Source organism: Eriocheir sinensis, chromosome 9, assembly GCF_024679095.1.
Source record: "Eriocheir sinensis breed Jianghai 21 chromosome 9, ASM2467909v1, whole genome shotgun sequence".
NCBI lineage: Eukaryota > Metazoa > Arthropoda > Malacostraca > Decapoda > Varunidae > Eriocheir > Eriocheir sinensis.
The window spans coordinates 20907235-20933261 of NC_066517.1; the positions used below are offsets into that span (position 1 = coordinate 20907235).

Below are 26027 nucleotides of genomic sequence, written 5' to 3' on the forward strand. Positions count from 1 at the left end.
TCCAGTTAGGTGGTGATGTGTTGGGGCAAGGGGACTGTGGTAGCAATGTCACAGTCAGTTCAGTCACTCACGTACGCCAGTTATCTAGTTATCCAATCTATGAAGGTTTGTTTTTCCATTACAACCTTACGCCACGCTCTCGAATGTCACTAAAACACGTCAAACACTGATATCCTGTTGCTTCTTCTTCTTTACTAAGCTTTCAACGTGTATTATCGTTTCCATCTTTTATTTTTACTCTTTTATCAACCACTTTTTTTCCTTTTATGTTCGTTGGTGGGGTGTTACTTCTCACGTGTGTGTGTGTGTGTGTGTGTGTTTTCGTGTGGGAGGACTCAGTTCCCCTCACGACTGACTGTCCTTCCCTCCAAGACGCTCTCCTCGCTCACACTGCTTGTCACCTCCACTGCTGCAACGCCCTCCTCCTCCTCCTCCTCTCTTCCTCCTCCTGTCATCCCTCCAGTCCTCCCTTCTTCCCACCGTCCTCCTCCTCTCACCCTCCCACCCTACTCATATACCACTCCAGCCTTCCTCTCCCTCACCCCCCTCCTCCTCTGTCATACCTCCCTCCGCCCCCTCTTCCTTCTCCTCCTCCTCCTCCTCCTCCTCGCCACACCCCCTGGCACTTCCCGTCTCCTCATTTTCCTTCTATCATTCGCCTCCCTTCGTCTCTTTCTTCCCTCTCCATTAAAAATGCAAGTTCCCTCTCTTCCTCGCTCTCTCTCTCTCTCTCTTTCCCCCTCTCCTCCTCCTCGATCTCTTCCTCCTCCTCCTCTTCACTACCGTTGCCATACATTCTCCGCCACTCTCACGCGAATAAAAATCTCCCTTTCCCTCTTCCGTTTTCGCTTTTTATTTCCCTTTCCCTCCTGTAACCTCCCCCCCTTTTTTTTTTTATTTTTGTCTCCTCCCGTTTCCATTTTTTATCTCTCTCCATTCCACTCTCCTCCCTTTCTCTCTTTGCCTCCTCTTTCCTTTCCTCTCTTTCCACTCCACCCTCTCTCTCTCTCTCTCTCTCTCTCTCTCTCTCTCTCTCTCTCTCTCTCTCTCTCTCTCTCTCTCTCTCATCGCTGGAAAGGTCGCCGCTCTTGATATCGAGATTTTATTAGAATTCCTTCAATATGTTATCGCAAGTTAATTCCCATTCGATCGGGTAGTGTGTGTGTGTGTGTGTGTGTGTGTGTGTGTGTGTGTGTGTGTGTGTGTAAGCTGTTGATGGTGGCATTATCTATATATCATTTCAAGAAACATCAACTTGAATAATTAGAGTGATTAACGCCTTGAGGGAAAGTGCATAATTAAGTGAAGTGCGCTGTGAGTGAATTACTTGTCGGAATCATATCTGTGAAGGTCAAAGGTTCTGCATGTCATACTTTTTTTTTTTTTTTTCTTTTTTTACTTCGTGCGTGTACAGGCATTCAGGAAGGGAATATAGGTATACGTATACTTCCTATGTGGCACTGGCGTCAATAATTAATTCATTGTACTGATATAACATAGAGAATTTAACAAGGCTATATATAACTCATCCCTTCCCTCCTCATAAACCCTGAAGCGCTGGAGTCGAAAACCCGAAGCAGCGAACTCATTTGCATATCAAGACCATTACCTCGATCTGCCTTGCCATTCTTTTCATCACAGCTAGCTAGGTTACATACAGGTTGACGAATCATTGGTTATTTGGAAGGTGATCAATAGAAGGAAATACTACAGATTAAAGGGAAAAGTGCGTAACGAGCGGAGGGTTCACTGTGGTGGTTTGTGGCGCTGATATCGTAGCGGCAGCCAGATGAACTACCCTTCCCCACCAGCAGACTTGGCAGGAAGAGGGTAGCGCCGCGGCCATTCCTTTGGGGTAATCCAGCGTCGTCAGCAAACTTCGGTGAGTGCTTTTGTCCTGGCGGTACTTGTGGCGGTGAAGTGTTCGGGGAGTGTTGAGCGAGAGGTATTGAGGTTCAGGCACACTCCAGCATCCTTGGTATTGAGGCAGGCCGCTGATCGAGTGCGTCTGCATGGGCGTGTTGCTGGTGTTGAAGCGGTGGTGTGGGTGTTGGTTAGGCAGGTATAAGGTGTTCCGTGGTGGGATAGGAACGCAGAAAAAAATAACCCCAGAACTTTTTTTTCCCCTACACGCGCGTAGAAAGATATTCGACCTTTTTTTTTTTCCTTAAACGCGCGTAGAAAGATAAGTGTCATATTTTCTTTCTCTTGCCCACACGTATGATTCTAATACCAGAGTTGAGGTGTGCAAGGGATGGAAGTCGTGAAGGAAGGAAGCACTATATAGGAAGGGCTTTCGATTTGTCACTATTTTTCTTTGGTATAAATGAGTAAAGATCGTTACATACTATTGCCAAACAACTACGTACCATTCAGTACCTTAAACCGGACATCCTTAACCACGCACTTATAACGATCTTTACCCATTTCTGCCCTAAAAAAATAGTGACAACAAAGTTCCCATTTCTGCCCTAAAAAAATAGTGACAACAAAGTTAAGTCTTCATAGGCAAAGGAGTTCGCTGCTTCGATCGGTTTCACGAGTTCGAAGGTTCACGGTTCACGAGGCGAGTAAGGATGACAATAAACCCCCGAAAACTTACACGACCATAATATTTACACAAGCACTAATACTCCCATTCCCATTGCGTAAATATTATGGTCGTGCAAGTTTTCGTTGGTTTGTCATCCTTACTCGCCTCTTGAACCGTGAACCTTCGAACTCGCGAAACCGAAGCAGCGAACTCCTTTGCCTATGAGAACGTAACTTTGTTGTCAGTCTTTGCGTCACAGGTTACAGCTAGGTAGGCTATATATAAAGTGTGTAATGGACCAAATGATAACTATTTTGGCATTGTAGACGTATTTTGGCCCCGTAGATGAATTGTGAGACAGGATATACATTTTATGACGTACGGTGGCAATAAGTGATACTGAGTAACTTTAGCCCACTGGCTAGTTTTACAGTGCTTGGCTCATGCTGCTCCCCCGGGAACTCGCCTTTACTCCAGTCTAGAGTTGTACTAGGCAGTGATTCTTAAATTGAGTGCCTGTGGCCAAGTGGTTAGCGCGACGGCGCCGCGTCTTCGCGGCCCGCCCGGTGGCACAAGCTGGGATATTTGTCCCACTGAGTGGCCTAAGACTACCCACATGATGCCCAGAAGACCACCCATCAACCTGGACTGTAGATTCTCTTTAATAATAGGCCAATGATGAGCTACGAGGGGGGCAGCATGTTAAAGCAACACACTTGCCTGAGCCACGAGCTGGGACCGACCATCAGGACCCATCAAGAAAACCTACCAACATAGGTGGAAACCTAAAAAAAAATTAGGGGGGCGTTAGTAATTTCCATGGGGGCACGAGTCTTGTGGAGGGGAAGTTGAAATTTGTTGTTGGAATATTTATACTAACAAGGGCACGGGCTAATATGCAATGGGAGAGTGGAGGGGGAAGACCCATTCCAAGAGGGTAGAAATGGTAAAAAGCGCGACTAAACTAAAATCTGGGTTGATAGGTCCATGGTCCTCACTCTTCAGGATAGCAATGGGTAGTCTTAGGCCATTGGGCGAGGACTCGTATAAGTCAGCTTGTAGCGGTGGGTGAGATTTAACCAGTTTAGTGCAGCAGTTTTTAAATTATCATTTCCCTGTCTCTAGTCTACACTTCCTAGATTCCATGGTGAATGCCAGGTGACTTTCACTGAAAAGTTTGATAGACCATCTATTGACTCATAGTAGGCCATGGCTACATGTGGTTGTCACTTGCTCAGGAATGGTACAATGGTGGGCAGTTACAGCATGCAGTTTGAATAAGTCTAGATGAAGTGCATGAAAGTTCAGGATGCTAAATTTGAAAACAAGGTAGTTTGATGTGTCTTTGGAGGCTACTTGCTTGTCTTGTTGCCATGGGTGTTTTGTCAAAAAAAAAAAAAAAAAAAAAAAAAAAAAAAAAAAATAGAACTAGGAAATTTGAGCTCATTATTGTAACCTGTTATATTTCATACAGATCACTGTTTAAATACGAATTCTGATATTCCTCAGGTGGGGCAATTTCACCAGCTGGCAGTTGTCCATCAAGCCTTCCATCCTCTGGCAGTCTGATGGTGCTACTTCTCGTTCTCTTCATGCTGCTGTGGCGGTAGTGTGCAAAATCCAGTTGTTGGCAATGGGAGTTTAATGTAGTTATACTGCTATGGATATTTTTTCCAGGGCTAATAGCTTATAATGACTCAAATGGGGACATTACAAACTTAATATAGAGCAGATGTCTTGGTTTTTGCTTGGGAGGCTATACAGTTTTGAGTAGAGAACAAGTGTATGATACTTAAAAGATTAAGAAACGGAGCTAATGTACTTGGGGACAGGCAGATGATGGTTGATTTTGATTTACGAAAGTTATGGTGTGCATAGTGTAAGAAGTTTAATTATTCTCCCAACTGTCATATGTATCAGAGCTGAGGATGAGAGATGTAGAACAGCAGTCACTAATAATTGCAGTGGAAATGAGATGTAGGAGGTGCATGTGGTTTCAGGATAAGATGGAGGTAGCGATGCATACATGAGAATTGGCATGGAAGTAACAGTATAAGGTGTGGATTGATTGAAAGGGTGGAGTGTAGTGTTGAGAGATGGACATGGGAACGGGTATGAACGAGTGACTAAATTGTGAAGTTATGAGCAGGATTGAGAGAGGGGGGGTGGCAGGGGGAGACCGCAAATAAAATAGATTAATGAGTACGCTAGGGATTGATGAGTTAATGTTCCTGTGGGTGGGTATGTTAGATTAATAAGTGTGCTAAGGACTGATTTGTTAATGTTCCTGTTGGTGGGTGTGTTAGATTGATAAGTATGCTAGGTACTGGTGTGTTAATGTTCCTGTGGGTGGGTGTGATGAGGATAGATTTTACACTAAGGAAAAGGCTGTTGCAACATCTAAGTATTGAGGGATGGTTGTGGTGTCAGGATGTGATGGAGAAAGCAACGAGTGTATATGAAGAGGTGGGATGGGTGCAATGGCAAAGGGTGTGGATTGGTTGAAATGAGTGGAATGTGATGCATGGAGATGGTTTGGGCATGTGATGCAAATCGAAAGAATGAAAGAGTACAGAGCAGGATTGAGGGAGGGAGTGTCATGGGGAGATCACAGGTGAAATGGTAAAGTATTGTAGGAAGTTGGTAGGCCAGGGGTTGTTCTGAGAGGTTCCTGTGGGTGCTATTTTTAAGATCCTTATCTAAAATAACTGGATTAGTTTTAAGTGGTGCTCAGAGATGATTTGAACATATGACATGGGTGAATGAGGATAGACCTGTGTTGTGGATGAATGAGGATAGAGGGAAAGGGGCTTTTGGAAGTGATCATGAATGAGTGTGGTAATGGAAGAGTATTGTAGGAAGTTGAAAGGCCAGGGATTGAATGTTCAGTGTTTTGGGGGTAATATATAGATTGTGATGTGTGCCTTACTTCACCTTTTTAATTATTGCCCTTTCTTCCAGATAAATGGATACAATGGGACCTGTCCACTGGGTAGCAGACTGGTCTCCACTCCACTGCTGCTGACACTTCCTCTGATTCTGTGCCCCCTCCATTCCGTGGCGAGGAGGGGCCACCTTCCCAGTACCAGATTCATGGACTAGCTGTTGCTGGTTAATGAATAATGTGTTTTAAGAGGTCGAGAGACTCTTCCAATTTATTTTATTTTATTTTTTTTAAATAAAATTTTCCTGCGAGATTTAGTTTATGTACTTTCCGGACAGTTTCTGAAGTATCCCTAACACTGAACACTTGAATTTAGTAGTTTATTTAAAAAAAAAAATTCCTGCAAGATTCTTTCTGGACAGTTTCTGAAGTATCCTTAACACTGTTGTGGCATAACCAGTACAGGAGAATAACACTTCTTACCCAGCAGTTTATATTATTAGAATGACATCATTTCCTTGAGGGGGAGTGTAAGTAAGTCTTGTTAGTTATTTGCACAACACCTTAAAGCTCTAAGCATGACCTTATTTTTCACTACACAGTAAATTTTTACATCTTTTCTGCAATGAACATTAAAGCTCGGCTCACTGCACAGGACACGCACTGAGAAGAACATTCTGCAACTTGTACATGTCGGTCCAGTCCCTCCTCTCGCTGTTCAGTAGGATATTACGGATGCATCCCTTGAAGTTCTCTCTGGTGGTGAGAGTTCCCTGCAGTGCTGTGTCTGTTGGTGGAGGACAGTTGTTAAGCAGATCATTGCCATCTTAATGGGATGTAAGAAGCATATAGGGTAAGGTATTCATACTACTTTAAAGAACTTCTCCACAGAATGTGACACTTCAAACTTTGACTGATCCTAAGTCATCCCTCATATATATAAAGGTATGCTAGGATCAGTGTGGGACAAAGTTTGAATTTCCTAGTGTTGTCACATTCCGTGGATACACTTTTCAATGCCTGATGTGTATGTATTGGACCTACTGGTCACCCCTCACCTGGCAGGCCTCCAATGAAGAGTTCTGCCCCTGTGATGGCTCCCTCATGCTCCCCAGAGCCATTGAAGCCATAAGCCTCTCGGTGGTTGTCAACACGCAGCGCTAGCGAATCCTTGATGTAGCTTGCTTTGACAGTGTGCCACCGGTTGTCACAGAAGCTGAACCTGTTCCTGAGGCCAACTCGTGCACTGAACGAGTGGCCGACACCCATGTCCACGCTGAGCACCACCTGAGGCAATGCAAGACTTGGTTATGTGATGGTCAAAATAATTCAAGTGAAGGGAACATCTTTAAGAAATCTGACCCCCCCAAAGAATCACAGGAACAAAACTACTATGAGTTTCAGAGGCCGTGTTATATTATTATTTGGGGAATAACTTTTAAGCGTTGGATAAGGTTAGTAATTTGGCAAAGCACATTTCAGATCTTGCCCTATTTTCATCAAAATGCTTTATTAACAAGATGTGGATAATTAGACTTATAAAAGGCATGTAATAAAAAGACTGACAAATTGTTTCCTGAGATGAGGCAAGCAAACATTTCTGTGGAGATGGTGTTGTGTGCCTGCACCAGTGGCCAGAGAGATGTCAGGTGCATGATTCAATCAATCACTTGTGGCAGCACCAAGCCCAGTGTCATATCATATGTTTTATCATGTAAGAATTTTATTTTTCATTTCCATCACCAGAACAGTTAAGACAACATTGATTTATCTCTCCAGTCACTGAATTAGCCTGTCAACCCGCTCACCAAATGAACAAACACCTCAACTGCTCTGTTCATGAATGGAGAGCTCGGTCACTAATGCTGGACGCAGTATGTGGAGATGGTGGTGTGAGTAGGGGTACAATGCTGTCCCCACAGAAACATTTGCTGGCCTTGCTACAGGAAACACCTCGTCTGCCGGGTTTTATCATTACATGCCTCATATAAGTGTCTACATCTTGATAATAAATTTGATGAAAATACGGCAAGGTCTGAAACATATTTTCACAAATTATCACCCATGTAAGATGTTTTGTTAAGAAATTATTCCCCCAAAATTATATAATACAGCCTCTGAAACTCATAGAAGGAAAAGATTACATTTAAAGTTACAACTAGAATATATATATGGATACAGAGACAAACAGCTGGTTATCCTACATATGGCTGCTCCCCTCCCAATCCATTAATCTATCTTAAGGCCCGTCCACACGATCGAGCAGTGCCCTCGAGCACAGGCGAGCGGTCTGCCCGTTGATGGGCTTACTGCTTGTGCCCACTGAAAAACTAGTAGGTTCTCAGCAGGCACAAGCGCTAAGCCTGTCAACGGGCAGACCGCTCACCTGTGCTTGAGGGCACTGCTCGATCGTGTGGACGGGGCCTTTACCCCTATTTTCATTTTTGCACTATAGTTGCATCACCTACATATCTGCTAATTTGTTCTATTCATCAACTACCTTATCTGTGAACCAGCTTTACCCTTCTTCTTCCTGAGCCCAAATTTATGCAAATTATACCAGTTTTTGTCTTCTATCTTTCAGTATAATTACTTGATATAAATCAACCTTATATTACCCTTAACCCATTTAAAAACTTTATTTTCATCACCTCACTGTTCACATATTTCCAGAGAATCTAAATAAAGATTCTTCAATCTTATCACTCTATCGTAACTTTCAAAGCACTTAGATAATTTTTGTCTGTGATCAGAAGAATTTTAACTAAAGCAAATATCATAAGTAATTTCTTTCTCATAGACATAAGAAGCAAGGAAACACTCAAGCTGGCTTATGGCATGGGACTCACTGCTCCATTAATGAGCTCGAGGGAGAGGGAGGTGCCGCGCGTGTCAGCCACACTCAGGATGATGCCGTTCAGCTCCCATGTTCGGAACTCAAGCCGCAGGTCCAGCATCAGACCCACGTTGAAGTCATTACCTGCAAGACAAGAGCACTCACTTGGCAGACTTGCACTACTTCCTGACACAATTCACTTGCTTCTAAAAATGACAAGATGGAAAAAACATAATATACAATGATAAACAAATTTCCTTGAAACACGGGACTCCCAGCATGTGCAGACTACTGACTGGGGCAAGGTACAGATTCCACGAACAACAATTACTGGGAAAAGCAGCAATGAAGACAAATTATCTAGAAACATGCTAATGAAGTCAGTTGTTCCTGCCCTCAACAATTATTTCTGACTCATATGGCTCACAGTAGGACATTGATTTTGTTTGTTCATTATTACTGTGTTATCTTTTATCTTAATATTGTGACAAATGACTTAATTTGTATATTATTACTATTATTATTTTACAATTTGTATATTATTACTATTATTATTTTACATTATCTTATTTATCTATTAATATTAAAAATATTTTGACCAAGTATATCTGTAAAAATCTTATTCAACTGTTCAAACTTTCTCCTGCAGGTGTTTATACATTTTACCTTTCACAACTAACTTGTCGCAAGCTACAACATCCTTCCCATCACAGACACACACTCTCTCACTCCTACTCACTATAAATAGCATAGGCATCCCCAGGGAAGTAGGAGCCAGGCTGGACGCTGGCGAAGCACTGGCCGACTCCAACGATCTGGTCCCGCCGCCTCGTGCTGGGGATCTCGTACTCCTCCTCGTTGATATTCAGGTTCCTCAAACACCCTCGCAGCGGCTCGACCTCCTGGGACCACAGAGGGGAGGTGAAGGGGATGTGATGTTGTGGAATGTTGGAGAGGGCCTGATTGTTGTTGTCCTTAGTTTGCTTGAGAAATAGTGTAGCAAAGTTAAGGGTGGTGGGTAGCACAACCGTAAGTGAGGCTTACTTCTACTGAACAGACAGCCACTCACCTCCGCTCCCACCACTCTGGAGGGCAGCCCACCGAGGAACAACTCTCGGCCCACGTTCACCTTGCGTGGCACCTTCACTCGCTTCACCAGCTGACTGTCTATGTAGAGGGAGAGGCGCTTCTTCACCCTCTCTATCCTGACCTGAGAAATAGAAGAGACCAGATGACTCACAATCTATTTATTTGTATCTCTGAAGGTCTGTCCCAACACAGGAGCCTCCACCGAGGGGCTGGCTATGGAAGCAGGATTATGACTGCTAAGTTTTGACTGAGTATATATTGTGCCAAGGCTTTGCTGCCAAAAAAAGGACACTGCCTTACCTTCCTCCACTGGCCGGTGTTAAGTCCTGCCTGAGAGACGGCATCCACTGCCTTGGAGCCCTTCCTGCTGTCCTTCCTCAGGGACACCTTCACCCGGCCATTGTGCAGCTCTGCAGAGAGGGATTGCACGCGCTTCCTCCGCGTGTTCTGTTGAAAGCCACAGACACATTCATGGAGAGTTCCTTTGAAGATGACTCTTATTTCAGAATGGCTTTAAAGTACTACAAAATTAAGTTATTCCTGCAAGCCTCACAGAGGAAAAGCATACAACGTACTACTGCACTTGATGAATCCATAAATACTTAAAATATAATTTTAAACCAGTCAAAAATCAAGAGAATAATGACAATTTTTTTTTAATTTAATTATAATTTTCAGTAAAATTGTGAATGAGCCATGATTTATGCTGGCATTAAACCAGTACGCAAGATAATACAAGGATCACACAAACTCACGGAAGCAATAAAGAAGAGTCCATTGGGGTAATATGTCCTGAACTCAAAAGAGACCTCGAAGTTCTTCTTGAAGGTCTTGGACTGGAGGGGCACCAGCACATGGGAGTCCAGCTGATCTCCAAACTTGAGAGCCTTGTACTCCACTGTGTGCTGGGTTGGCGGCAGGCACGAGTCCGCCACCTGTGCCGAGGGTCAGGAGGCGTGAGCTCAATCCATGTACACTTTTTAACATAACCCATATAAAGCGCAGCTTAATCCAGGCACACATTGTATGGAAGAAACTGAAAGAACATTGCATGACACAATCAAAATATAAACAGCATGGCAAACATCTTTATCAGAAATACAGAAACACCCACCTTCATGTCGGCCTCCATCCCCTGCATGGCGTTGGCTGGGAGGTCAGCACAACGCCCAATGTACACCTCCTTGAACCTTATAGGCCTTGAGAATGACACGACTCTGGGAAGGGAGGAGATCAAATGTATAAAAAAGAATGCCAATGAGTGAATGGGCTGAAGAAGGCCATTAGGAATAGAAATGACATGATATTGAATAAGGAGGAATTTAGATATATTAGAGATGGCAATGAGCAACAAAAGGCTTAATGACAACAACTCTGGACAGGGAAGAGATAAGATATATTTGAGATGGCACTGAAAAACAAATGATTTACTTGTTATTGAACTTTCCATATTTTCTTTATTGTTAGACACAGATTCACCTTTATTGTGCTTTTCAGGTTTCCTTTAGTTTAGATGAAGGGAATGGACACAAACTGCCTAATGAATTTGTTGATGATATAATTACCTAGGTTTGTGTGGAGTCCTTTTTACAACAGGACTATCATCAATGGTACTATTATTTTGTATGCAATGTTTCACAAAGATGCTAAATTCAGTCATTAGGTTTGCTTTACAGTTTGACACCAGGCAAGGGCAGACTCACTTGTTATTGACGATGACATCCCTCACACATCCCTTGAGTGGCCGTGAAGAGCCCACCATCCTCACTATGTCGAGGTCCTCTGGCACGCCCCCAAAGTACAGCCCGCCTGTGTCCGGCCCCACCACCACCTGGCTCCCTCTGTCAAGCCGGGTGGCGTTGACCTCAGCGTCGTCCACTTTCAAGGTGACTCTGAGGGAAGAGGAGGAATGGGTGGGTAAGGGGCTGTCTTTATATTTCAGATGATCTACAGTAAGATGCATCTGGAGTATAACATAATTTTTATTCTTGCTGTATTTTTTTCTTTTCAGGATCAGAATGAGTAAAAGCATTTTTAGTATATATTTCATTTAATTTTTAGTCTGTCTCCTATACTGTAAAATATATGGTCATATAATACGTGTTTTATATAATGCTAAGCTAAAAGCAATATGAATCTGAGTTTCAAAAAATGTCAAAATCCATACAATTACTTTTCCTGATATTGTGCATCGAGATGAATGTTACTTTTCGGAAGATCCATTGCAGTCATCTAGGTAAATATTGATTTCCTTTCTTTCAACACTAAACTAAAGTCTGCCTTATAAAACATGCCAAAGGCTAAATTAGTATTTATTGCCCCAAAAGATAGTTGGATAAAGGTTTATATCAATACCAAAGACCTACATTACTGTTTGCCCAAAGAAATGAACACAGCAGAAGATTTTTAGGTTAACCTCTGACATCTAACCTCAACCTGATGATCTTTCCCATCCCCTCACCTTCTGTTCTCCTTGATCACGAAGAAGGCGTGGAGGCGGCCATCATTATACTTGGTCGAGGACATTATTCTGTGGCTTCCTCCTCCACCGTTGAGTCTTATGTCCAGGTGACCTTCTACCAGAGAGACAGAGTAGAAGTCTGGTGGGTGCACTGCTCCGGGTGGCAGAGGCTGTGGCAGGTGAGGGAAGGGGAGGAACATGGGTGTGATTACCTTTGTCCTGGGAGTCTGAAGTGCCATCTAAGCCTATCGGCCAATGCACTTCTGGTTAAGTGGAAAAAATTACCAGATATACTTGTGTAAAAGTCAAATTCAGCAAAAAATTGACTACAGCAATGCTATGATATGACTGAGGAATAGATTTGAGCTCAGAGAAGATTAGTGTTCATTTGATAGTCACACCAAAACCTCTCCTTACAAAAATGGTTAAAAAATTTGACTTTTACATGAGTAAATATGATAAGGCTTTGTTTGAAAGGCCTGATAAAGAATGGAGTGTATGCAATGTCTGTGTCTGAGTCTCCTTATTAGGATTACATATATAAGTAAAAAAGAAGCTGGAATGGATAAAAAGGAATATTCTTGTGGCAAACAATTAGGTACAAAAACAAGGATGAGTAAGAAGCAAACATTTGTGTATAAATAAGCACACACTAAAGCAAAACACTGTAAGCTTGTGAGGGCCAAAGCACCAAGGATTTATTTCAATGATGTAAAATCTTTAGCAAGTATGTACAATAACAGATTTACTGGGAAGGAAGGGTGCTGCAGCCAGTTGATGTGCAGGGATTACAAATGCTACCTTAACACATTTCAAAACAACATTCACATCATAATCATGCACAGAGGAGAAAGATTGAGAATACAAGATTATTGGTGCTACTTGAGTTAAAACGTTACACTTGGAAATATAAGGCTAGGTAGAAAATAAATAGAGACAGGACACTGAAGAGCTCTCGACGCGCTGATCACAACCCACTCTGGTACGCACACAAAAATATTTCCGGCGTATTGTATGTTTCCCAATCAGTACGCACCATCCTATTAGTACTCACATCAGAAATCAAACTCTTGAGAAACTTACTTGAGCTATGAATATGAGTTTTTGTCATAATAAATATTGAAAACATTCTTATATTGACTATAGTTCATTCTTGTTTTTCTTAATTTTCTGAGCGTCTTTTTCTCTGTTACGAGAACTAACTAGAATGCTGCGTATGAACTGGTCAGCATACCTAATACACTAGCACAGGAGTAGGAACGACTGCTCCGTGTGTTGTGTGTTAGTGGGTGTTTTGTTAGTGGCTGAGGTAAGCAAGGTACTCCCTTCACCATGGCATTACAGTGGTTGTGGTGGTGGTGGTGGTGGTGGTGCGCTCCGAGTCTTCCTCTGTCTCATTATCCTTGAGGAAGAACATTGCTGCATTAGTACACACAGGCAAATGTCTCCTCCACCTCCTCTTGGACGCTGTTTAATGCCACAGATTAAGCTCCACGAGACCCCAAGTGTGCTGAGAAGTGTTGCCAAGGCTTTTGATGTGTTACCCTTGAGGGTTAAAAGTTAGTGAAGATTTATAGGTTTTTAAAGAGGTGCTCTTCTGAACAATTAGGTTATTTTCCAGAACTTCATAATAAACCTATTTTATCTTAATTATTCATGCATTACTTGCTTTCTATTGAGTATTTTGTTATTCCTTTACATATAAATACCACTGGTTATACCTGAGGTTGGTAACCCATAATACTTGAAGAGCAATTTTCAAAAGTTTCATAGATGAAATATCACTCGTTGTTACACAATGGAAATACGATCTTGTAAATTGTAAGCCACCTTAGAAATAAGATAATGCTTGTAAATAAAATGTAAAGTAAATTTATTCAGTTTCATGTATAATTATGAATACTCAATAAAGATTTTTTTTTACTTACTTAAGCAGAATTTTCCTTAAAATTAAGAAAAAAAGAGAGGACAGGAAATCAAGATCTCAACCATATGGGACAGGACATCAAGGTTATGTGTAAACGGTTTTAAAGTTGCTTGATGTGTTGCAGGAATCAAAATGCTACACAAGGCTCGCTGTTCAAGTATCGATGACAATACAAAATCAACTATTCAATATCAGCACTAAATAGGATATGAAATACATGCAGGAAAAAAAAAAAGAATAAAAAGTAATACATACTGAAGACATTCAGGCATTCTTCATAGGTGCTGAGTTATCCTAACCAAAGCATGTAAACACAGATAACTTCACTTTACTCACTACACTGAGGATGTCCAAACTTTAAAGATAGAAAATACCAATTAAAATATGTAAATACTTCAACAGAAATAATCTGACACTGATCAAAGTCTGGTGCTTCAACTCTAAACCATCCTTCGTCATCATAGCTTGATTGATTGATCAATTCACACGACACACCTAAAGAAAAACAATCCTACCCTTCAACAAAGTAAACAAAGCACTTACTGACACCTCTACTCTACTCTTCTTACTTTTGTTTCTTAACTATACACTCGCTTTAAAATATCTTTCCACACCACTAATAAGTTGAGGCTGACTACCAGTTTCCATAAGATGCCCTATGGCCTGACTAAACGAAATACATCAATAAAACACTTACCTGGCCGATGAAGGTGGACACCATGAGAAGGGCATCCGTCTCCATCGTCTGGAAGGTGAAGCCGAAGTTGGAGTCTCTCTTGAGGATGTGGGATGGAAGCTCCACGAAGCCTCGGCCCAGGAAGCCAACATCATACAGAGGCTGGCAGGGAGGAAGGGAGGTAGAGTTGTGGTGCTGGGCCACTTTATGCTAAGGTGTGTTCACTGTAGACTCAGTAATTAATAAATTGTGTGAGGTTATTTTGTGCCAAGTTTTGTTCACTGCAGACTCCATTTGTGACCATCTGTGACTTCAAGAAAAGAGAACTAATTTTGAAAAGTCCTGTTGCCAGAACTTACAGAACAGTCTTGTGCTATGTCATAAATGTTAAGTTTGGTTCACTGCAGGGACACTATGACAAAAGAACATAATTTTTTCACAACCTTTATGAACTTTGTTCATGACAATGCTTTAGTCTTTTAGTAAGAGTAGAGCTTAGGAGACAGAATGAAACTAAAGTAATAGCTATCCTATCAATGCATTCTTTCCCCCTAAATGTTCTTTGATCTGATAGGTAACAGCACAAACTGGGCTCCTAAACCCATTAGCAGCATGTTGTAGGCTTTTCAATATGTTTGGATTGCTCCTGGACAGCCTCCTTTACTGAAGAAAAGCTTCACACCTTGTCTGAGCAGGAGCTGTCGATGCCATAAAACTGTCCATCTGTGCGAGGGTTTCTGCCCTTGTCCAGCACGGAGAGGCCAGACATGCAGCCCAGCACTGACCGCAGCACCAGCACATTGTCCCACCTGCCAATGCAAGAACACACCAATCAACATGAAATATCCAAGAAGCTGAAAAGATAGAGAGAGATGTCTGTCCTCTACTCACTGTAACATTCTTCATACACGATACATTGCTTGTAATTACATTTTCTCAGTTACAATGAACATTTTGAATACTTTGAGGAACCTGGCTAAGACCATCCTTATGTCCTGAGTCCTTACTTGTTTCGGTCAAACTCCGGGTCGACGCCTCCAAAGTAGAAGGGAACATTGGAGAGGTCAAGGTCTGGGCCGCCCTTGACAGTTCCCAGCTGGTCCTGGTCACCCACCACCAGGCGACCCATGCGTGCACCATCTGTTGGATAGAAGAGATCCATTAAGTAGAAGTCATCATCACTGTCACCCCATTTCTCATTGCCAGGTAGGGAGTCAACAAGGACTCCATTAAATCCCAGTTAAGAGTTATGAAAGAAAAGAGTTGTGAGGATGGAGGTAAAGAAGGGCATAAGAAACAGCAGCATCCTCAGAACTCAGTCATATGTGGGCGTGAGAAACAGCATTATCCTCCCAACTTGGTCAAATGAATCTGGGACAAGGATGTGGAATGTGGCACAGCAATCACAAATATATGCAGTGGAAACTAACTTGTAGAAGAGGTGGATGTGATGTTATGATAGGATGGAGAAAGGAATGAAAATATGTATGAGCAGTTTGGTATGGATGTAACAGCAAAGGAAGTGGGTTGTGGAGTGCTTGTTTCAGAATGTGGACTGTTTTATTATCAATGTGTTTGGGTAATTTGTTCCAGTCACGAAAGGTGCATGGAAAGAACAAACTCAGGGCACACACTCACTCTTGGCCCCATTCTGCACGATGGCCTGGATCTGTATCATGTCCCGGTTGTTGTGGCGGCGACTAGACTTCATCACAAGCCGCGTCTGGCTGTCAAACTGGACGGTGAAGACCACGTGGCCTCCCTCCAGGGCAATGCTGAAGTATTGGTTCTGTGGACGGCACGAGAGGAGTGAGGAAGCTGCCATTTTTTTGTCCTTGAACTCTCATCTTACAGTAAATAAAAGGTAAATAAATAGATAGAGCAAAATCAAGTCTGTGGACAGTTCTCTAACACCATAAAAAAGTTATAATTTGGACTTATGTTTTCTTATGTTGTGTAGTGAAGTCAACCTAAGAGATACAATGTATCCTTCCCTTACCTTAACATCATTTACAGCCAGGAAGAGGAGAGCATCTTCATCAAGGGTCTTGAAGGACAGGACAGTGTTGTAGTAAGGCTTGGGCCGCATCAGCCCTGCGTTGCCCTTGAAGTAACCTTTGCCATTGAAACCAAGTGCCAAACTCTCCCTCAGCACCAGCTCCTCCCTACACCACACAAAGGAAGTATAAAATATGAGGGCTTTTATTTATATTTACTCATTATTACAATAAAGTATGAAAATTAATATTGCATATTAACAGTAATTTGTATAATACGTTGGCTCAATTGCATATAATTTTCCGAGTGGTTACTTTCCTGATGTGAGTGCTAATTGGACTTGTGTGTACCAATTAGTAAATATACTATAAGTTAAACCTTAGAAATGGTGATACTGACCCTTCATTACATGCCCCACAGCCTTGGGATTCAGTGAAGTTCCACAGGCCAATGTTTTCCCCGTCAATGGACAGTGTGTACAGGCAGCCGGAGAATTTCCGAGTCTTCAACAAGTTAAATGCTCTGCGTGGCGCCCCGCCTGGAGGAAGGAGACTTGTGAGATTCTTTTCTGTGAGCGACTAACTTGGGAATAACCTTCACTAATGATTCAATGAACTAGTGCTCTAGGGATTCTACTAAAACATAAGAACAGTAAAGAAAACCTGAATATGAAGTTTCATTCAAATCCTAACAAACCTAACCAGAATTTATGAGCAGGAAATCCCTTTTAATGTGACTATATCACACTTTTTTAAAAGTCTACTAATCAAAGTTCCACTGGTCTGAAATTCCAAACTGCTTGAATTTCAAAGACAGAAATATATAATAAAAGTAAACAACAGTCCCAATTATTAGGCACAAAATTATAGCCTCAGAAGATAAAATTTTCTTAATTCTGGAGTGCAAGAGATTGAAAACAATTAATAGTTTTAGACCTGGACAGACCTGCTGCTGTTTATAGAGAAAATCTCATGTACTGAATTTCATGCCCCGTACTCACCAACCCAAACTGTGTCCGTGGGCAGCAGATCCATTTTGCTGAAGCCAGGCGGCGAGGCGTCACTCACCGGTGTCTGCCTGATGCTTGTGGGACCCTCTGCATTGGCCGGCACCACCGACAGCTGGCCAATGTTGCCGACCCGATTGATTGTGATGTGGTACCTGAAATGGGAAGCAGCATGATAGTATGTAAAGGATTATGTCACAAAGTACAATGATAAGAGTATCTTGGGTATGTTTCGTAAGTAGTAAGCACTCAGTTAGTACTATATCAGAGAAAAAACTACTCTGAAGGAATGACCTTATATACAAAAATGAAGTAGTACTATATCAGAGAAAAATCAACTCTGAAGGAATGACCTTATGTACAAAAATGAAATTAAGTCCCCCAAAAGTTTGAATATCACTTATTTAGACAGTTTTCATTTTAATATCTATTGTCAATTTCTTGATGTTGATTCATTTGAAATGGTGTGCACAAACAGGTGGTCATGTCCTCCACACTGCTCCTGTTCTGGCCAACACTTCCGACTCACCATCGCGTGTCATCCGAGACCTCTGGAGTGTTGGTGAGGAGACTGAGCGGGTGAGTGATGCGCTGCGGGCCACCGCCGGCATCCCAAGCAAACTCTATCCTGCGGTTCACCATTTCCACTGCCATGAAGTCGCTCTGAACATGAAAGCAAGAACAGATGAATAGTTTATTATTATTCTCTGAACACAATCTACATCACATCATTCTCTGTAGGTGTTGTGAAGGACTGCAGTTAACAAGGAATCAAGAATTAGTAAGTAGTTTCTATGTCATTCTCGTAAATTGGCATGAATTACATCATTCAGTATCTCTGACTAATGTCTTGCTTGTCTCATTAATAAAATCATATAGAAATTAACAGAAGCATCTACAATTTACTCAGGTTGCAAAAATAATCTGCACATTACAGTCTAATAATAATGATAATTCAAAACTGCAGAGCAGTTTAAAATGACTCACCGAGTTGCTGGAGCCAACATAAAGGAGCAGAGCGTCTGTCTCGGCATTGCTGACGGCGTAGGTGAACACGATGGTGGTGGTGGTGGAGGGGTGGAGCGTCGGCCGGTACTTCCTGGTGCACACGCCCGCCTCGTCAGTGGTCAGGGACACACGGATCTACAGGGGAACAAGACATTGCTGACCAAGGACAGATTCCCTCCCCTGCTATACTAAACATCAGTCACTAGCTTTCCCAGCATGTCAGGATGAGAGTTACTGCATTTGCCCATATTTTTAAGGCTTAAAGACTGCTCAGTGGGATATTAGCTCTACAAGGATTATGAGGTGTTTTTTGATTATATGCAAGTTAAAATGAAATCAGGAAACAGTACAATATATTATTACTATTGTTTATGCAAATTAAGAAAGAACAAATATTATGCAAATTAAGCAAGAACAAATAAAAAGCAATGTGTTTCAGCATGTTTTAACTATTTTTTTTTATATGAACTAAGCATGTCCATCGAGGAATAAAAACAAAAACAGAAACAAACAAACAAACAACAAAAAAAAAACATGAAAAGGGAAAAAGAAAATTCATCTTCAGGAAGCAAGCAATGCCCTTGAGGTACACCCACCGAGGAGGCATACTGTCTCGTCTGCTTTATCTTCCTCTTCAGCGCCTCAATCCTCTCCCTCAGGTCCTTGCTTTGGATCTCGATTCTGTCCACAGTCTTCTGCATGTTGCTGGCGAGGCGGACGCCCTTAGTGGTGTGGCTCTTGGCGGTGTTGACTGGTGAAAATACATGTTTAAAATCACACTAATATATCATTATCATCATCATTTCGTTTTCCGTTTTCACTCTTCCTGAGCGGTTGGACACATTATGGCTCTCCTCCATTCTACTCTATCTTCTGCCTGATGCTCATCCAGTCCCATCAATGCCAAGTCTGCCTGTATACATCTTCTCCACGTTTTCCTAGGCCTACCAACTGGTCTCCTTCCTTCTACCTTCTACACAAATCACACTAACATATCCTTCCTTCTACAGAACTCACACTAATATATCAAGAAGTAAATGAACAGAGAACAAAGACAAGCAACAGGTGAGAAACAAGAGTAATCAAAACCTTTATGTAAATACAGGAAAACCCAAATTTTAAGAATGCCCACTCAACAAAAATATACTTTCACAAAGATTATTTTACTACCCTGTGCTCACTTAACAAACGTCTTGGTTCAATTTACTTCATATTGGATTTTTCTTAAACATCATTTGGAAGACCCACCAGTTTAAGCAAAGCAATAATCAACGTGAGAGAAAAACCACATATACAGATAAAACAAACTCTCAAATTCTGCCTTTCCTAAAATACAAGCTGACCCAACTAACTCGTTTAACTTTAATATCAAGCGCCCATATTCTGTCTACCCAAACAAGAAGCTGACCCAACTTATTCACTTCTCTTATGTTTATAAATTACGTTCTGTCTTCTCTAAAACACAAGCCAACTCAACTTACTTGTTTCTCGTATTTCGTTGAGGAGGGAGGTGTCAAATCGGCTTAGCTCCATCGCCCGCTCCCGGATGATGGTGAGGTTGGTGTGGATGGACGTAACCTTTTCCAGCGTTCCCCCAACATTGCGGTTCGTTTCCTCCGTCCTTGTTAGTGCTCGTTGGATGTCTGTGGATATGTCTGGAGGGAGGCAAGGGTGAGTCAGTAAAAAAGTTAAGTTGAGGGCGTATGCTATAGCTGCGTGTGGCCTAAGTGCTCACCTCCGTCGCGTTGAGTAGTATTGAGCCTGTGGTGAGTCGGTTCAAGTTATTATATCCATATTTTCTAAACACAAAATGATTACTCAAGAGGACATTTCAAGATCAGTGGTATAGTTTGATAGTTTAACATGAAGTGAAATATAAAGTACAGGGGGTTCTCGACTTACGACGGAGTTTCGTTCCTACAACACCATTGTAACCTGATTTTGTAGGTAAATCAAAACACACCCTTTATAAGAAGGAACTGTCAGCCTCAACCCTCAAATCAAAGTGCCAAAGCACTCACTGTGCTTATGCAGGCAGTAGTAAAGTCATAATTAAAAAGTAAATATTTGTATGAAAAACACTTCTATGCCATAAATATAATATAATAAAATGAAAAAGAGTAACAAAAAAAGTCCAGCACATGACCAATGTTTGTCGCAGTTTCTACCTTTTCGAATCGCTTCACAATGTCTAATTTCACTTCCACCGTGATTTCTTTCATTTTCTTTGAAGCACTGCCATCAGAAGAGTCTGCCTTATGCTTGGGAGACAATGAAGGACAAAAGTCAATGAAAAAAGAACACAAACCAAAGAAAGCGAAAGCACAACAAAGCAAAATGGTGTACGAGCGGAATGTAAACAATGCACCAGCCTCAGTGCAACACTTGATGATGACGTATTCCGTGTCATAACCACGAAACATTGTAGGTGGAGACCGTTGTAACCCGAGAACCCCCTGTATAGTATTTTGAAATGTGATGTAAATTAGGTGTCAACAAAAAGAAATGGAATGAAGAAATGAACGCACCAATAGAGAACTGTCTGTCCATGAGTGTGTTGAGGGCATTGAGCCGGCTGTTGGTGATGTCCAGGATGCCTTTAGTGGTGCCCAGGGCTCGTTGCTGCTTGCCAAGGTCACCCAGCTGCCGTGTCACTGTTGCCTTCAGGTTACCGCCCTTGGACTGAAGCTCTTGGGAGGTTCGAAGTGACTGGGAGGCTTGGCGAACCAGCGAGTCTTCCGGGCGACCGGGATAAGCCTGAACGTGATTTCAAATTTAGTAAAAGAGACAGATACTTTTGATGTTTTGTTCCTCCTTGATGCCCTTTCAATCAGTAGAATTACAACAGCAAGAAAGTGATAATTTATTCTATTTTATCTACGATTATTTTTGTGTGGTAAACTAGAGATTAAAATGACTTATTTAATTCTATAGATGTCTTGCTATGTTTCGTTTTGAAAGCATTAAACTTGTTTTCTATAGACTTCTTCCTGGTGTCCTGGACCTCAAAAACTTAAAACACACACAATGCTGTCGCATTCAAAACAAGCATGAGGTGCTCGCTGACTCACCACTGTGTAGGCTTTCTCAGCAGCTGCTGAAGCATTGCGAGCAGCCTCCTCAGCACTCAGCAGGGCATCAACAATCCGCTTGTAGGCTTCAGCAGCACGCAAGGGGCCGACAGCAATGTCCCTTGTTCTGTTAAACAAGCTGGACAAGCAGAGAACTTATTAAAAAAAGAACAACATTTAAAGATAGAAGAAAAGGAACAAGGAGTAAGAAACATAACTTTGTACTCTTTGCTACTCTACTTTGCTCATAATTCATAATTAAGTCATTATGTAACTCACTACCAAAGAAAGAGTAATCATGAAAGGAAAATCACAATAAATTTTTTGGTCTAAACTGGCTGGGCGACTGAAATAACAAAGTATCTCGACCATACCTTTCTAAGCGGATGGACCTACGCATCAGGTCCATGGCATGGTCGTGGGCACGCTTGACGTATCTCTCTCGATACTCCTGGTTCTCCCGGCGCAGCTTGGCCTCATACTCGGCAAGGAAGGACGTGCTGTTCCTCAACTCTCTCAGCAGCCTTACTATGTCCTGCAGGGAGGTGGAGGTGGTTTAATGTTTTAAAGGTTGGTTATTATTGCCAAGCATTTTTTTCAATGAATATTCTATTTAAAACTCCCCCAAACTAAAGGAATATTAAATTAAAACAATAGTGTGCTTTGATGGGCACTCATTCAGAATATGACATACTCTAAGCAAAATATTTTAGGGCCAATGTGTCAAGGAGAGAGAGGAAACAGAGCAGTGCCACTCACATCAAAGTTGAGGCCGGTGTTGAGTAGGTAGTTAGCGGCGTCCTTCAGCAGCTGTGTCGAGTTGAAATTCTGGTCCATGATGATGAGGTGGAAGTCCCTGATCTGGCCTGAGTACTCCTTGAGCCGCCTCAGCCGCCTTGCGTTGCCCTCCATCAACAACCCGGCCTGGAGGAGGAGGGGAGAGATTTTTTAAAAGTTAATGTATGAATTGTTATGAAATGTGCATAATGTTGTGAGGGTTGTGTAATATACATATGAGCTTTCTGATAAGAGACTTGCAAATATTAATGAAGTATCTTAACCCCTTGACTGTGGATTTCCTACAAGAAGACATCACCAAGCTATGGGAATGTAGCAAAAAGTGGCTGCTAAAATTCAATGAAGAAAAATGTAAAGTTCTGCACCTTGGGAGGGGATATCCAGCATACCAATACCACATGAAAAACACTCCACTATCCACCACAGAGGCAGAGAAAAACATGGGACTATATGCTACCTGGCTACCAGTGAAGGCAAAATCCATGCCAATCGCAGTGGACGGGTCAATGAATTTAAAATGAGGTTTACTTTGACTTCAATTAATGAGCAATAAACCTTTTCTTTGTAGTGAGAAAGGCTCGCAGAACTTGAAACTATGTGAAATACATTTAAATTCAACATTAAAAGGGAGATTTTAATAGTAAAGCTTCTGATTATTCATACCAAGGAGCAATGGTTTGTTACAATGGAAAGCAGTTACTGAAAACATAATTCCCTGAAAGAGGGAATCCAGACTGTCCCGTGCTCCTCACCTGTTTAGTCTTCTCGTTGGAGATCCTGATCTTCTCCCGCATTTCCTTCAGCTTGTTATCAAAGTCATCAACTCGGAAGCTGATATCCTGAATGAGAGGGTTAGACTGATCCATCTTCTTTATTCTTTCCAGAAGTAGCTCAGCTTTTCTGGAATTGAATGAAAAAAATGCTGTCATTGTTTCTTAAATTTTCTGTACTATTTTGAGAAGGATTTAACATCAAACTTCAGTTCCAAATTTACCATGTTATAGAAAAATGTACATGGGAATAAAACTGGATTTAGTTGTGCTCTAACTTTAAGAAGAAACTGGACAGAGTACCATTATATTTTACTGCCAAGTTATTTCACTGTAATGAAAATAAAATAAGGTGCAGTTGTCTAGCTTTGCAAAATAAGCCTGACAGACTGTTGTGTGTTGGTTAATTTTGTTACAGAGCCTAAAGGTGTGTTGCTGCGCACAACTCCTGGGAACAAGACATCAGTCCCTCCACGTGGACTTACACCAGCTCTGTGTCGGCCTTCTCCTCAAAGCGAGTGAAATTTCTCATCTGGATCTCCTTCAGGATTTTCTTGGCCTCCTCCAGGGCACTGCCAACAGAGATGCTCGGCGTCTCTCCGATGGCATAGTTCTTGAGGTACACAATCGTTTCTGAGGAGAAGGACATAAAACTCATAAAAAGCTTTATCTACAAACGCAATGACATTCTTATTTTGAGGGGCTGTTTTACATTTTCTATTCCAGTGAATTATTGATGCTGTTAAGGAAAGCAAAAGACAAACTTTCAATCTCTATGTAGAGCGTGTTCAGCAAGTCCAAGATAGACTGGGCCTCAGACTTGATCTTGGCTGTGGGCGGGTAAGTCTCTCTGGCGGCGTCCACAAGCCCCCCCGCCTGAAGAATGATGAGAAAGATGAGTACTGACATGACATAAAACTCACTGCATCATTTGGAAAAAAAAAAAAAAAAAAATCTAACAGACATCAGATATACAGATATTTTGGTCAATAATGGACTGCATGAACAATGGCGGTTCCGTAAAATCAAAATGGAGCTGAAAATTTCACTAATGCTTTCAATTCACTATACTTAAGCTTGCAGTCTTCATGCACCACTCAGGTGCATATACATTTCTGTGATAAATGTCTCTCATGCACATTCTTGAGAATCATGTCTGTAAACATTGAATAACTTACCCTTTTCAAGAGATCTCTGGCATAGTAGTCAAGGTCAAACTCCACCACCAGCTTCTGAGAGGTGTCAACGCTGCTGTGGTAGCGGTTCAACTGGTAACGCAGGACCTTGGTGATGTTCATGATCTGTGGGGGTCAGGAGAATGCTTTGTGAACTTTGGTTAAAAGGGGAAGGGAAGGTTTGGATAAAATACAGGAGAGAATAAGGAACAGAAAAGAAGAGGGAGAACAAGGAAAGCAAGGGAGTAAAACCATGGGAACCTTACCTCCCTAAGTGAAGGCCAGGGAGCAGGAATGATGCCAGTCATGTCAACGGAAGTAACTTCATCAATCATCTCCTCCACCTCGTCAAGCAAAACATCGACACATCCATCCACACACGCTGCAACACAAGAACTGGATGAGGCAGTCAGCAGAGCAAAGCACAACTTCAGCATAACTTTGTATCACGTGAGAATTCGTTGATTTCTTCTTATTTATTAATTAGTTACGTCTTATCCCAACCCGAAATTGACCTCTCTTTTGGCCACTCTTTACTTTTGTCTGTTGTGGGAGCAGTGAGTAGTGGGCTTTTTTCCCTACACTCTTTTGGTCGTCCTTGAGCCGTCTCCTTTGTTGAGAAAAAAAAACAAAAAACAAAACAAAAAAAAAAAAACAAAAAAAAAAACTGTGCGCCAATTGATTAGTCGTTGTATTAGCCCATAACACTAATTTTGCACGAAAAGAGAAAGTCGTCAATAAAGTAGCCCTGATAATAGTATGGTAGAGATGTTATGTTGGGAAGAGGTGCTACTTGTGGTCAAAACAGCACATTAGTTCTTGCAGGTGCACTAAACCCTGTCCTGAGGAAAAGTTGGAAAGTTTCATTTAGTCGGCACAACATCTGTGGTCATATGCCGGAGAGAGACGGAAGGGGAAGGAATTATAAGAGAAAGGAACAGATCCCAGGAGACAGGACACAACCCCTGATTAATACCTGGTACCCATTCACTGCTGGGTGGACAGGGGTGTAGGGTATCGGAAAAGCTGTCCAAATTTTTCCACTCCGCCCGGGAATTGAAACCGGGCTCACCTTGGCCTGAGTCTCCTGCCTTACCTCATACCATAACACAACATGCATCACCACCTACCCACAAGAAAAGTAGCAACCCATACCAAATTGTGGCACGGGGCTTGACAGGAGACTCAGGTCAAGAAACACTGCAATTACACAAACAAATGAACTTTCTTTAACCAAATATAGCAGCTCTTCCCAACATCACTCCACCATACTACTATCTAGGGACTTTGAATTAATTCCATCATGGGGAGAAACTTGCACCGTTGCCAGATTATCGTACTCAGAGCCTCGTATTTACCGGTGTCTGAGCCATAGCTATTGCCAAAAAAACACCAATAATTAACCACTTTAACGATAACAGTATATGTAGGCAGTTATTGGGGTCGAGGAGAGGCAGTTTTTTGGTCGGAAATCGGCAAACATGGGAGGATGAGTACGACAATCTGGCAACGTTGGGAGGAAGTAGCAGTATATGGAAGTCAAACAATTTGGTAAAGGATAAAAAAAAATATCACATACACTGGCAGCCCCTTGCAGACGTGACATGGCGAGGGGCACACTGGGAGCAATCTCTGCCCGTGATACCGTCCTTGCAGGTACACTGGCCCTGGTTGTCACAGCCCTCATGCACGCTGCCGAAGGGATCACAGTTGCAGGGCACACACGAACCCCCCGGCTGTGAGGGATTCCCATAGTAGCTGTAGTCACACCTGCAATGTTGGATCATGTTGCTGC

General features: G+C 42.1%; 1 protein-coding gene and 1 long non-coding RNA gene across 7 annotated transcripts in view; one reads left to right on the top strand and one right to left on the bottom strand.

The window, feature by feature from the left end:
* The window catches only part of LOC126996131 (uncharacterized), a 40837-nt gene extending 35111 nt beyond the window's left edge, over positions 1 to 5726 (top strand). Inside the window, exons 1-3 of one of the 3 annotated variants that reach the window (XR_007750995.1) lie at positions 1789 to 1882; positions 4043 to 4139; positions 5495 to 5726. This is a non-coding gene — a long non-coding RNA (uncharacterized LOC126996131). Of the gene's footprint in view, positions 1 to 1788; positions 1883 to 1922; positions 1946 to 4042; positions 4140 to 5494 lie in introns of those variants that run through there. The other 2 variants (XR_007750997.1, XR_007750996.1) reach the window with 2 other exon arrangements.
* Positions 5727 to 5900: 174 nt separating this feature from the next.
* LOC126996126 (laminin subunit alpha-1-like) overlaps positions 5901 to 26027 on the bottom strand; it is a 213020-nt gene continuing 192893 nt past the window's right edge. For 2 of the 4 annotated variants that reach the window (XM_050856332.1, XM_050856330.1), the window contains 32 exons: positions 25812 to 26002; positions 24499 to 24614; positions 24236 to 24358; positions 23822 to 23933; positions 23543 to 23690; positions 23040 to 23187; positions 22249 to 22413; positions 21864 to 22024; positions 21490 to 21628; positions 20947 to 21175; positions 19900 to 20073; positions 19015 to 19169; positions 18398 to 18553; positions 17940 to 18073; positions 17405 to 17565; positions 16804 to 16942; positions 16406 to 16571; positions 16045 to 16195; positions 15414 to 15546; positions 15089 to 15215; positions 14428 to 14568; positions 13146 to 13205; positions 11804 to 11973; positions 11046 to 11234; positions 10457 to 10559; positions 10098 to 10277; positions 9643 to 9789; positions 9323 to 9463; positions 8993 to 9155; positions 8267 to 8397; positions 6476 to 6704; positions 5901 to 6204 (listed from right to left, as the gene is read on the bottom strand). In XM_050856332.1, coding sequence (XP_050712289.1) covers positions 6062 to 6204; positions 6476 to 6704; positions 8267 to 8397; positions 8993 to 9155; positions 9323 to 9463; positions 9643 to 9789; positions 10098 to 10277; positions 10457 to 10559; positions 11046 to 11234; positions 11804 to 11973; positions 13146 to 13205; positions 14428 to 14568; positions 15089 to 15215; positions 15414 to 15546; positions 16045 to 16195; positions 16406 to 16571; positions 16804 to 16942; positions 17405 to 17565; positions 17940 to 18073; positions 18398 to 18553; positions 19015 to 19169; positions 19900 to 20073; positions 20947 to 21175; positions 21490 to 21628; positions 21864 to 22024; positions 22249 to 22413; positions 23040 to 23187; positions 23543 to 23690; positions 23822 to 23933; positions 24236 to 24358; positions 24499 to 24614; positions 25812 to 26002 — 4825 coding nt within the window. In that variant the 3' untranslated portion in view covers positions 5901 to 6061. Of the gene's footprint in view, positions 6205 to 6475; positions 6705 to 8266; positions 8398 to 8992; positions 9156 to 9322; positions 9464 to 9642; positions 9790 to 10097; positions 10278 to 10456; positions 10560 to 11045; positions 11235 to 11803; positions 11974 to 13145; positions 13206 to 14066; positions 14086 to 14427; positions 14569 to 15088; positions 15216 to 15413; positions 15547 to 16044; positions 16196 to 16405; positions 16572 to 16803; positions 16943 to 17404; positions 17566 to 17939; positions 18074 to 18397; positions 18554 to 19014; positions 19170 to 19899; positions 20074 to 20946; positions 21176 to 21489; positions 21629 to 21863; positions 22025 to 22248; positions 22414 to 23039; positions 23188 to 23542; positions 23691 to 23821; positions 23934 to 24235; positions 24359 to 24498; positions 24615 to 25811; positions 26003 to 26027 lie in introns of those variants that run through there. The other 2 variants (XM_050856331.1, XM_050856333.1) reach the window with 2 other exon arrangements.